The sequence below is a fragment of the Seriola lalandi genome, unplaced genomic scaffold (assembly GCF_002814215.2).
Source record: "Seriola lalandi dorsalis isolate HSWRI2012SDOR001 ecotype SW California unplaced genomic scaffold, Sedor1 jcf7180002054476, whole genome shotgun sequence".
Classification (NCBI taxonomy): Eukaryota; Metazoa; Chordata; class Actinopteri; order Carangiformes; family Carangidae; genus Seriola; species Seriola lalandi.
Window position 1 is genome coordinate 2400721 of NW_019525029.1, and position 12986 is coordinate 2413706.

The 12986-nt window shown below is 41.9% G+C and overlaps 1 protein-coding gene across 2 annotated transcripts in view; it reads right to left on the reverse strand.

The window, feature by feature from the left end:
- Positions 1-8460: 8460 nt before the first annotated feature.
- znf704 (zinc finger protein 704) overlaps positions 8461-12986 on the reverse strand; it is a 49367-nt gene continuing 44841 nt past the window's right edge. For both annotated transcript variants that reach the window (XM_087175615.1, XM_023412074.2), the window contains one exon: positions 8461-12622. In XM_087175615.1, coding sequence (XP_087031741.1) covers positions 12508-12622 — 115 coding nt within the window. In that variant the 3' untranslated portion in view covers positions 8461-12507. The remainder of the gene's footprint in view (positions 12623-12986) is intronic.

Genomic DNA, 12986 nt, shown 5'->3' on the forward strand with positions numbered 1-12986 from the left:
TCTGTTGTTGCTTATTCAACTAATATGGCGCTTGTAGAAGTAAGCTTGTATAAAAGTAATATCATACTCGAGGTTGTGCAATGTTGTACTGAATATCAACACGGCTGTGGTCATCTATGACTGAATCACAGCCGTGCTGATATTCAGTACATCACTCCCTCATGTAATATTGCTTAAGTATAGTGGGTCTAAGGCATAAAAAGATCATAGTATAGTAAGGGATAAAAGGTCCCAGTGTAGAAAGGCTTAAAAGCGTCAAGGTATAGTAAGGCCATAAAACGTCTAAACCCGTCATTGTATAGTAAGGCATGTAAACGTCATAATATAGTAAAGCATAAAAACTTCATGGTATAACAAGGCATTAAAAATCATAGTATAGTAAGGCATAAAAAACTATAGTATAGTAAAGTATAAAAACGTAAAAAAAAAAACCCCATCATAGTATAGAAAGGCATAAAAGTAGTAGAAGTCATAAAAACATAATATAGCTCTTTATACATGGTTGCTTAGTTTATGTTACAATGAATCATATTTTATATACTTGCCAATTTTTTATTTCAAATCTGAATCTGTGTCACTGTTATGTCAGTTTAATGCAGTAAAATGTACAACATTTGCCTCAGAAATGTAATGAAGAAGTTTAGACTAGCAGAAAATTTAGAAACTAAAACACAAGTAAATTGAAATTGTCCTTAGATACTTCACTTGTGTAAATGTACTTAGTTACATTCCATCGCTGGAGACAGTAACTCATCTTGCACGTAATTTGAGTAACTTTTGTGTGTTTGTTTTGACACTAAATGTTATGACAGCCTTGTTCTTTGCACTCAGCGGAGATGAGAAAAGACACAGTGACAGCAGCTAACAAACAGCTGCCAAAAACTCTTTATTCAGTTACAACCAGATGCCTCCAGAGTGTTCCAGTCGCACAGATCACTCTGGAGGAGGTCTAAACTGTACACCGAGTCAAACAACAACAGCACCAGAACGCAATTTGTCAGTAAACACCATTTACAACAAGAACGATGGCAGTTTCTACACACAGAGATCGGGTAAGAAAAGAAAAGAAAAGAAAAATGAAAACTGGTACAGGAGTTAAAAGTCAGTGTGCATCGATTCTTCTTGTAGAAAAATCATCATATATTCATAGAATTCATTTGATAATATTGTGTAAAAGACTATAACAAAACATCATTGGTGCGATAGGAGTATACTGTTTGTGACAGAGCAGATACATATTGCAAGTGCTTTGTGTGGTGTGTTGAGTTACTTTGCCATTATATAAACTCAGTGTTTGACACTGACAACTGTTTGTGTGTATTATGATGAAGCAGGCCTAGTTTTAAATGTGCAGAAAGAGAACATTCAGTTCAAACATGGCTTTGTATGTGTGAGCTCAGAAGGCAAAAAAAGAAAAACCTTCAGATATTGTCTCAAATGACTTACTTGCTGCATATAGTGAAAGTGTTAGCGTTTTGATTGCCCTTTAAAGAAATAGTTTCACGGTTTGGGAACTACGCTCATGAGTCATGTGTTGTCGTGTTTGTACATTAAATATATGAAGCTACAACAAGCAGCCAGTTAGCTTAGCTTAGCTTAGCTTAGTGTAAGACTGGAAACAGCTAGGGGGAGACCGCTAGCTCTGTCCAAGAAGAAAAATCAACCAATCAAAATTGCAAAACTAGTTTATCTTGTTTGTTTAATCTGTCAAAAACCAAAGTGTGAAAACAACATAAGGTAAGCTAGCCAGCTAGTGAACAAACATGAGAGTGGAATCAATCTGCTCAACTAACTCTCAGCTCAAACAAAAGTCCAGTTTCGACATGTTGGCAGACAGTTTTCTGAACTTTGAACAGAGCCAGGCTGCTTCCAGTCTGTATGCTACGCAAAGCTAACCAGTTGTTGGCTGTAGCTTCATATTTAACGTCCAGACATGATCAATCTTCCAGTCCAACTCTCTGTTCAGAAAGAAAAGAAGCACGTTTCCCAAAATGTCAAAGTATTAATTGAAAGTTTTAACTCTTTGTGAGGGACAGGGAGACACAGATCATGCAAGAGAGTATTTTTCAACAATCGCTTCTTGTTTCTTCCTCTTTCCTCTCCAGCGGGTCAGATTATGGCCCTGGTGAAAAACAGGTCTTGTGACCGCTGACATGGAGACATTTGAGAGATTTCTGCTGTGGAGCAAACAGACAGAGTCAGTTTGCTTTCTAATTATTAGCCAGACCCTGCTGTAGCCACTGCAGAAATCTCTCTGTTTTGAGTTTTCAGATGTGAAAAGCTATATTGCTTGTTTAACCCCCCCCCCCCGCTTTAAACCTGCTGCGCCCTCACAGTGAAGGGAAGCTGCCAATTTCATGGACAACAACGATTCTTATCAACTGAGGTCACAGATGGAGCCTGTGTACATGTGCCGTTTCTCATCGCCCTCATCAATTATTCAATGACTTGGATACGCACGTACACATTAACAGCTCCCCGTGCTCCACTAAACACCAAAACACCAAACATCTTTGGTGAGCCTGACTCACTGACGCCCTGACTCCGCTGCACCTCAACCTGCTCACAGCACGTGCATAAAGTATCACCACAATCACTGCACCATGTAAAATGTCAGTGAGCTTAAACTAAATGTAATGTGACCTCATGTTAAGCATCATAAATCCCTTCACTTACTTTTCATTTTGGTCATGTGATGGAGGGTGAGGGCTCTGAAGATGCCAGTGTTTATGACAATGAAGCACACAGGCGTTGGCTGGTGTGAAAAGCAGCAGGAGGGAGTTTTTATAATGTTATGTCAATGTACTAGTTGATAGTGCATGAGGTATGACAGCTTGTGCATTTATGGCCGCAGGAATGGCTTGATCAGGGGGTAGAGGTGCGCGCGCACAGACACACACACACACACACACACACACACACACACACACACACACACACACGCCCACGGTGAGCTTTTGTGCTCACACTTTCCTCTCACAAACAGACAAACAGGAGGAGGTGTAAATGCTACACTGAGCAGATGGGACATACCTTGGGCGGTCAGTGGAAACACACACTCCATCATCTCATACTGTGTGCGCGCGCACACACGCACACACGCACACACACACACACACACAGTTGATATTAGTTCAGAGCAGCGGCCTGGCGAGACACGAGCGGCCTCCACCAGCGAGCTCCTCTCATCATCACAGGATGAGACCTGAAGCCACAGGGACATATGTTGAGCTGCGTGAGCACATATCACCCCGATGACATGATCTAACACTGTTGGCTTTAACACCTCTTTCACTCATACTGTGTGTGTCTGTGTGTGTGTGTGTGTGTGTGTGTGTGTGTGTGTGTGGAGGGGTCTGGGTTGTGTAATATCAGCAGACATCCTGCCCTAAAGGTTTCCATGAAAGATAAAACAGGTGATAAAACAGTGTTTGCAGATGAGATGTTTAGTTGCATATTCAAATGCTTTCCTACTAAACTGACCTTGAAGGATGATGCAGACTGGTGTAAGTGTTGCATTTGCTTGATGCTTAAAGGTGGACTGAAAAGGGGGGGGGGGGGGGGGGGGGGGCTTGCCAACTTTGAACAGCTTGCACCTCCCAAAACTGTCTGACCTAATTTCCTCTATCAGCCGTACCCCATCTTCAACCCTTTCAGCACAGAATGATAAACGCTGTCTCATTCATCCTGCAGCCATGAAAACATACGGTTACTCCTGACGACCCAGAGGAAGTAGGCCTGCGGGACTCATGCTGGAGCTCATCCCCTAGATTTAAACCGGTTCCCAGACTGAGTTGCCCCACGTAAACAGAAAACAAGCGGAGAGGCAGGAGGAAGTATTCCTGTGTGTTTGAGATATCACTGCACTCTGGTGTCATAATCAACCTTCACTAAAATGAAACACTCTCTCCTGCAGGGTTGTTGTTTCTGGATCAGAGCTGTGATGTAAATGATGCTGATTGGAGGAGACAAATCTTAGGGGATGCAGAATATTTAGTTTGGCAGGAAGCATTGGCTGGTACCGGCCAACATCTGCTTTTTATCCCAATTGTGGAAAAAGTGAGAGAGATGAGATTCACCAATTTACAGATTTATAATGATCTTAAATTGTGTAAAGAAATATTTCAAACAGCTTTCATACTTCCTTCTTGTCCTGCACCGAATGTTCAGGCGGCTGCTGGCTGTAGCCTTACATTTATCAACACACACACACACACACACACACACACACACACACGGTGTCAATCTCCACCTGTTTCCTCAATACTTTTGACACTGAACCCAGAGCTGAACTGACCTCCGTTCATGATATAACATCCATGAGCACGGCTTCACCTCAGCACAGAGATAGTATCACCACACTCCACCCCCCCCCAGTTTTTAGGTCAGACAAGGTAGTGTTAACAATTCACAACACAAACTGTGTCACCTGATGCACTGTCCATGAACAGATCTGGACAAGGACAATGTGTTGCATCTATGATTTAGTTTACAGTTCGGAAAACACATATTCAAACATTAACATTTAGAGGCTTCAAAAGCATATAAAACGCAACATACTGTACCAGCCACGTCAGGGTGGAGAGCAGCCACTGTCGAGGGGACGTCTTTGTGCACGTATACACAAGCTATTTAAAATGATATAGTGCTAAAATGCTAAATGATTTAGGGAAACGCTTTTTTAAATAATCACTGTGTCCACCGTTAGTGGCCTTGCAGTTACCTCTTGAGCCGGTTGGGGGGGTGACAGGTAACAATAAAGTTTAAGTATTGCACTGTATGTGGTATAAACTGCTATACACACTTACATATGTCTCCTAATATTTAACAAGGATACATGAGGCCGGCCTCCTCCCATCACACACAGATGGAAAATATCTTTTTTAAAGCTCTCAGTGTGTTTTCAGTCGAGCTATCAGAGGGTTAGTGCTGCGGTGGAGGAAGAGCAACTGAGACTTCACACTTCATCTCACTGCAACACTCACTCTGAGAGAGGCAACCCCGGCTGCTTTCAACCCCTGTCATGGACACCACAGCACAAATAGAGCACATTTATATAAAGTCATATACTCCATAATTTCCTTATTTGCATGCACATGCAGTATTAAAAATACAGTTAGACCAGAGCATATAGTTTATATACCGTTTGAAAAAAGTGTAAAAATCCAGTGCGACAGTCATTGAGTTCTTGAGGTCTACATGATTGTAATCAGATAAAACAGCCAATGAGATGATCCAGTTTAAAGAGAGGGGCCGGTCGCCTCTCTCTGTTGCATATTCAAGTTAAAACTGAAGGAGCTGTGGAACAAATACCCTGAAATAATGAGTTGCACACTTTCTTTAAGGTTTAGTCAATTAATATTCAAATCCAATAATAGAATTCAGGCTGATGAGAGTGTTTTTCTTCTCTCTGTCTGCCTGTTAAAACACATTATTATTATTCACACAAAAAGCAAGTGAAGCCTTTTCAGGTTCCTGTGGAAATCACGTAGCAGCTCCGCACCAAAAATGGATCATCTCAGCGACTGTTTCACATGCTGTTCGCTGAAAGAGGCATCCTTGATTTCCCAAACATTTCTAGATTGCACCACAACAGCGATTCTTCACATCGACATACATTTATCTACAAGCCCTTGTACGAAAGGGAGAGAGGAGTCATGTTTGGGAAAACAAAGAGAGGGAAAAACAACAGACAGAAAAAACACACCGAAACACAGTATCATCGTAAGTTTGGATCAGAAAATAGTTTACAGCAAAGAGTAAAAAAGTCACTCTTAGACTTTGCAACATCTTTCTCAAACCAAGAAAGGGCCAAAGGGGCCTTTGAACGCAACTCACAGGACATTTCTTTGTATCACAAATCTTTGAATTATAAGTAAAGAAAGCAGAACTCAGACTAGCCAGCACCAGAGACATTCCTTCATCGTTGCTGTGGCCCTGCATATCACAGCAACGCAACTCCACGCAGAGTTTCTACACATAATGCGGCGACTGCTGAGGTCCACTCTAGAAACTCTACGCTCATCAAGGCACATTCAGGACTCCTATTCCTCCAAAGATAACCATAGCCAGGGTGAAGCAGCTCCTGGAAACACACACACACACACACAAACATTAAGGACTTCATGTCTTTTTAATAATTAGTGTTTGAGAGGAAAACCTCGAGTGTTTGCAGAAGCCATTTCACCCTCTGTTCAACCCTCCTCCTCCTCCACATTCCTGAATGAATGAAAGAAGGATGGAGGGAGGGCCCCTCCTCTTTTTATTGACATCGCCCCGCCCCGCCCCGGCACTGGCAGTGGCTAGGAGCAGAGGCGCATAAACCTGCCTGTCAGTATGGTTGCCACGGAAACTAGCCCTAGAGTTGATAGGATCTGGACACTTCACAGACACACTGCTACGCAATCTATACTTAGGGTCATGCAAGGCAATGCTATGACTACTCAGGCGCACTCAACTGTGCACAATCAATTTTCTGTACTTTTAAGTACAATTTAAAATAAGTTTAATTACACTTCTGACTCCACAGAGCGCCACCTGCTGTCGGCCTGTAGAGTGGTATGTCTGCAGAACACAGGAGGGGCTGTGTGAGGGAGCTGCAGGTCAGTGGGGCAGAAAACAACCCGGTGGGCATCTGCTCACAAGTTCTATTGCCTGCTAGAAGTGGGTGGTCTGCAACTACAAAGGTGTGGGGTGGGGGGTGGGACGACTCCTGACTAAAGGCACAACCCGTCATTTTAACTTGAGCTGACGGTGAAAATAAAAACGGAAATAAGAAGGAATTTTGAGAGTATTAAAGTCAGGGATATCACATCAATATACTGATACACTGATACTGTAGCTTAGATATACTGTACTGCAGCTTAATCCGTATATATTGTAGCATATATTGACTCTGCTTGGGTGATATAAGGTATAATAAGTGTCAGCCTCTTGTCACAAACAAGTCTTGTCATGTATAAAATATTGATCTCAGTAAGGATCAGGTACATAAAGCAGGAATTCTTATAAAACTGTCAACACATGAACTGCTGTTAAAGCCATCACTGCTCAGTAGCTATGCTGGACAAGCGTGCATGGATATAATGTGTGTGCGTGTGTGTGTGTCTTGTGTGTTAGGACATATACATCAAGGATCCCTCATAACTCACAAGAGTTGATTTTTATGCTGTCCGTAAGCAGAATAATGCTATCTTGTTTTACTCAGCTTATAAATCACGGCTGAATGCTCAGCCCTTTAATAGGCGGCAGCAGAGGGGGTAAACACACCAGAGAACAAAAGCCACACCAGCCACTGCTGGCTGGTCCTCATAAGTATTCATATCACCCTCACTAGAGCAACAAGACCGCCTATTGTGGCTCTTTGATGCCACAGTTTTAATTCTGCTGTGCGAACATGTTTATAATGGCGGCCCGTTTCTGAGCTCATGTTTCGCTGCTGGCTCCCTGCAGGTTTCAGGGCCGAGAGCTCAGCTCTGCTCTAATATGAATAAACTAGATGATCAGATCAGGAGCATGATACCATATGGCATGTTTGGCACCATTAGGGTGTCAATTTGGGGACTAAAATGATGAGTGTCATGATCCCGCTTTGTCTGCCAGTTTTGCCAAAAAGGAAGTCAATTATCCAATTTCTACAACGTGTTTTAGACGTGCAGGACTCTCATATCGGCGAAGATGATTTCATTTCTTTCACTTTTGCAAATGTTTGAGCAGAAATCCAACTACAGGTGACTATGTCACTATTAGTAGCTTGTCATGTTTAATGTACAATATGCAACATTCAAAACAATGTGGATGTTAGTTGACAAAACGATTTCAACTCATGGCCTATTTAGTCACTCCCTCTGGAGCTTTAGACCGAATTGCATGGTCTTCATCAGCAGTGGTGGAAAGTAACTAGGTTACTTTGCAGATTCATATTAGCGATATAAAATATTTTCAACTAATGAATTATAATGTACTGATTTAGCAACCCAGCTGCTGACGTAGTTCAAATTAGCCCCATGTTTAACAGTTGCAACAATGTGCAACAATAATCCAATAATATATAATGAAATATATTATTGTCAAAGGGGTCGTTCTGCGTAATGAGTACTTTTACTTTTGGTACTTACAGTATATTTTACTGATACTTCAGCAGATTAAATTTGCGTAGTTGTTCTGAAATGACAGAATCATGGAAAGTTTGATCATTTACAGTTTGAGGAAAACTCATAAACTTTGCTGATGAAGACTGTACAATACGATTTACTAAAAGTATTCCCATGTTCGGACGTATTAAATTGCTCTTACCACAAATGAACTCATTTCATATTCTATGCAATTCTTCCTTTTGCTCTTATCTACAGACGTGAACCCCAAAACTGAGGAAACAGCGCAAGTCACCAGAATAAAACCATCACTGATGAGGGAGCAGGAGAAGGAACCCCCTCACTAACTTGTGTCGGGACACTTGACTTGAGGCAGGGTGTTTTTATTTTCATGTTCTACAGCATAACATAGTGTACAAAATGGAGTTAGTATGATCAGAGGACACATGGGAGAAACAGCACTGCATGGGAATATAGCACCTCCATTTCTCCCCCTGCCGAGGCCACAGCACCAGTATGTACAGTATGCAAAGACAGGCCTGGGCTGAGTGTCTCTGAAAACACCTTCATGCTAAGGCCGTCTTTGTGCCATTGGAAGTGAATGGGACCGAGATGATCTCAGTACAACGATGCAGGCCAGGTCCCAGTCCATGAACAAATCCCAGAGTTCCTCACTGATCTATGAGAACATGGACGGGTTTGAGAAAAATGGCAGCAAATATCCTTTTGAGGTAATTTGGATTATCCCTTTTGGGGTGGGAGTTTAGCTTATTTTGGCCAAATCTTATCATTAGCCATTTGATCAAAACAGCAATGACCTAGGATGAGCATCCGGAGAGAACTTCTTTTAAAATGAGCTGCCTGGAGATGCTGCCACTTAAACTATCCAGTCTCTGAATGACCCGAACTACCGTAGGGACTTGTTCCTGGACAGAACCCTGACAGGATCTTATTGGCTGCCAGATTGCTCCACACACCAATGGAGGAGACGGTCCGAACACAAACATGAAGCACCACAATGATGGAGAAAGGGCAGTGGGAAGTGCATGGAGTTACAAAAAGCATCAGTCACATGTGGCCACTGACGTCTGGGCCCACAAAAACATCCTTGAACTCCTCTAAGTGCTGGTGTGTCAGGAGCCTCGCAGTGGCCTCGACCAACACACCCTGACAGGGAATTGCCACAGGCCATTTGACAAAGGTGTGTAACTCCTTGGGAGGAGCATGGCACCGTGCTTCAGTGGCAGCCCGCATACTTCGCCCGGGGCTCCTTTCACATTCACACACAGAAATGCGCGCAAGTGCACACATGGCAAGATGTCAATCAAACTAATTGCAAGTGGGCCGGCGTGATGCTGGGAGAGGAGAATTGGAAATAAGATAAAGGTTTTAATCAACTGTTTTCGACCGCTAAGCAGCGCCAGCAGCGGGGGGAGTGTGACGTGATGAAGCTCCAGGCGGGAGCGTGCAGGTCACACTCACTGAAAAGAGCATAACAAGCCTGGCTTGCATTGAAAACTATGTCTGGGCTTCCTTTGAGCCACAAAAATTTCCTTCGGCAGAACATGAAAACAAAACTCATAAACAGTATATATATATACACATATACACATATACATATATATGTGTATGTGTATATACATATATATATACACATATATATGAATATATATACACACATATATATACATATATATATGAAAAAAATAAAACAGCCAAATCAACATCTTTTTTTTGCTTTGACTTTAAATTCCAACATTGTTCTTTACGTATATATAGATTTGTCTTTTCTTAAACAATAATACGTTCACATAATACAATGGAAAACCAGTTTTGAGATAATCTAAATATTTCTTACTGCAACATCAATGTAATGACATAGAAGAAGCATAATTATTTTTAAGAGTGACTTTAAGGCTATCCCTATATTCAAAACAACAGAAGCCTGACAGGTTGAACAGCACATTATTTCCTCACGCAACATCATACTTGAACCTGTCTTGTTCGTAAGGTGGCAGATGAAATGACTAAGGTAATTGGTCATAAACATGGAGCTTAGAGAAAATACAAGAACTACATATATACATGAAGAGCCCTAAAAAAAAAAAAAAGACAAAATAGAAACAGCTGAGCAAACATAACAGAGCTACGGTTTCCAGGTGCGGAAGTACTTAATATTACGATGGACGAATGTGTGAGTTTATTAGCTGGTGTTGGTTTTTGAAGAATTCTGGTGTAAAATAAAGGACTGTGTGTATGTATGTGTGTGTGTGTGTGTGTGTGTGTGTGTGTGAGACAGAAATGCCAATAAAGATTTTCAGCGTGCATTCAGACAAATTTCATATAATGCAGAGAGTAAATGCAAAAACAAAATCACAATGTCCCTGTTGGCAGGAACACCTGTCTTAACTGGAACACGGGACACTTCGATCCCTTTACCTACATTGTACTAAAGTAGAACGCAGCCCCAGGTGACAAAAGAGCTGGTCCATCTATCACTACAAAGTGAACATCTGTAAACGATTTGGCCTTGTGATTTTGTTTCCTGCCTTTGAGCCAACAAGGAGGCTGGAATTCAAATGAACAAATTCAAATGACAAATCAGATAACCGCATTATTTTCACCAATCCCACTCTTAACCTCTTTTCACCTCATCAGTAACAAGGTCACGTGCCGATCACAATGACACCAATGAAAGCTCGAGACAAAGCTTTGCTTGCATGGTGCCAAGTAAATGAAAGGTGCAATGCACGTTAAACAGCAAATAATCAAGTGCTAGTAACTTTCTCCACCATTCTCCAAAAGCCTTGGAGCAAATAATTGTTCAAAAAGGGGGAGTAGCCACATCTGGGGTTTTTTTGAGTTACCTCCTTTTATAACGAGTTAGGTAGGAAATGGAGAGAGCATAGTGGAGGATATCTGAAGACATTTTCAACTCTCTAAAATTAACCACAGGTGTTAACAAAAGGTACCAAGTGCTCCGTTCCACACATACAGTGCAAGTGCCTCACTTTTGGTTTTCAGCCCCCCCCCTTTGGTTAACAGGTCATAAAGATGCACCTCTGCGATGTAAGTAAACACAAAGTTATTTTGTTCCCTTTGGGAAGGTGTATAGGTTGGGTGAGGGGGAGGGCATGTTGTCTCTCTGTATGTAGTGAAACATGTTTATCTTTTTATGGCCTCGCTCTCTGCTGACTTCATGATTCCCGTGCTCTCAGGAAGGTCTTTCTTGAGCAGTTGGTAGGTAAACAGTCTTGGTTTTGCAAACCCCCCCCCCCAAAAAAAAACCCCAACATCAACGACAGTAAACATGGCACCTTAACAAGATCCAAAAACATAAAGAACAAGATGAAGGAGTTTTTGGTTGCAAAGTTGTCATGTGTAATGAAAAAGAGAAGCTATTGAGATAGTGCTGTTTACAGTATAACCCCAAGTTTTAGCTGCTGGTTTTTGCTTTCATTAGAATCACATCCCTGATAAAGCAAAGAAAATGAATCAACTGGATAAAAAAGTGACATAAAAAACAGTTCCCATCTTCTGTTATGATTGTGTGGAAATAGTTGTGTGTGTGTGTGTGTGTGTGTGTGAATGCTGTTGTGGTAAATCACTGGCATGGCCCATCTGCTTTCCCTGACTGTAAATTGTATCTTTTTTGCATTGATCATTCACCTTGTGTGTCTCTCTTCCTCCTTTTCTTTCTACCTGTCAACCTGCCTTTCCCGGCTCTGCCGTACATTCCCTCGGGGCTGTCAGGAGTGAAGAACAGGTGAGAGTCCGGGAGAGGCTGTGATGTCGGTGATAAAAGATCACCTCAAAAAGTCCAGAAATAAAAGAAGAGATGAACAAGTTGAAGGAATAACAAAAACTGAGTTTTACCTCCATGCTTTTTCATAACTTTCTTCTAAAACTGCAGCAAAGAGGTTCATTCTTTTTTTGGATAAAAAAAGTTTTTTTTCTTTTGACAAAACACACAAAAAAACCTGTTGGCCTTTTTTTCTGGACCCCTTCTTTGACTAGACTTTCCATTTAAAAACCAGAGCTTTACAAAACATAGAAAGATGCAACACTGAACCCAACATAAAAAAACCGCAGAAATCTTAAGATAGATTTTTTCTTTACACTGTTTAGCTGCACTGGGGTTTCCCAAAACTGGGAATGATGGGAATGGTGAGGCAGTACTGGAAATCCCAGATGGCAATGTAAAAGGTGACCCCGCTGTCCTTCGGTTGCTTCCACGGCTGGAATGGTTAGGTGGAGCTGAGGGTGAGCGAGCGCCGGAGCTTGACGGGAGACGTTGAGATTTTGAGTTGAAGAAAACCAAATACATGCAAAATGACGCCCCTCCCCCCTCTTTCTCTGGCGAAAGGCAGCAGTTCCCGTTGGCGTGGCATGGCGTTGCGTCGGTGGGGTACACTCAGTCGGTGAATCTCTGACAGGCCTTTTTCCAGCGGCAGGCAGTGCACCACATGTCGCGGTTCTCCATCCCGTACACCTTACGGCACTTCTTCCCCTCGCCACGCACCTTCCGACTGAGGAGAGGAGATATGGAGAATGAGAGATGTTTGTTACCAACAGCTGTTTGACTGTAGACTTGTATCTAATGAACACATATAAGAGTGGTATCAAACCTCTCACCCAACTCTCCACCTGAAACTCACAAAGCATATTTCCCAAAATGTTGAACTACTCACAGCCACATGGGAATGTATTTTATTTCTAATTACAAGCAAACAAGCATCAATAGGGAACAATGCAGCTTCAATTACCATTAGCATCACACTGCCTTGTTCACTTTAGCTCTGATTAAGTCTCACTTGATCATTTGTGTCCTGATGTAATTAATAAGACACAAAACAAACAATGCAATCTAAAACAGCTTGGTTACTCATTGAA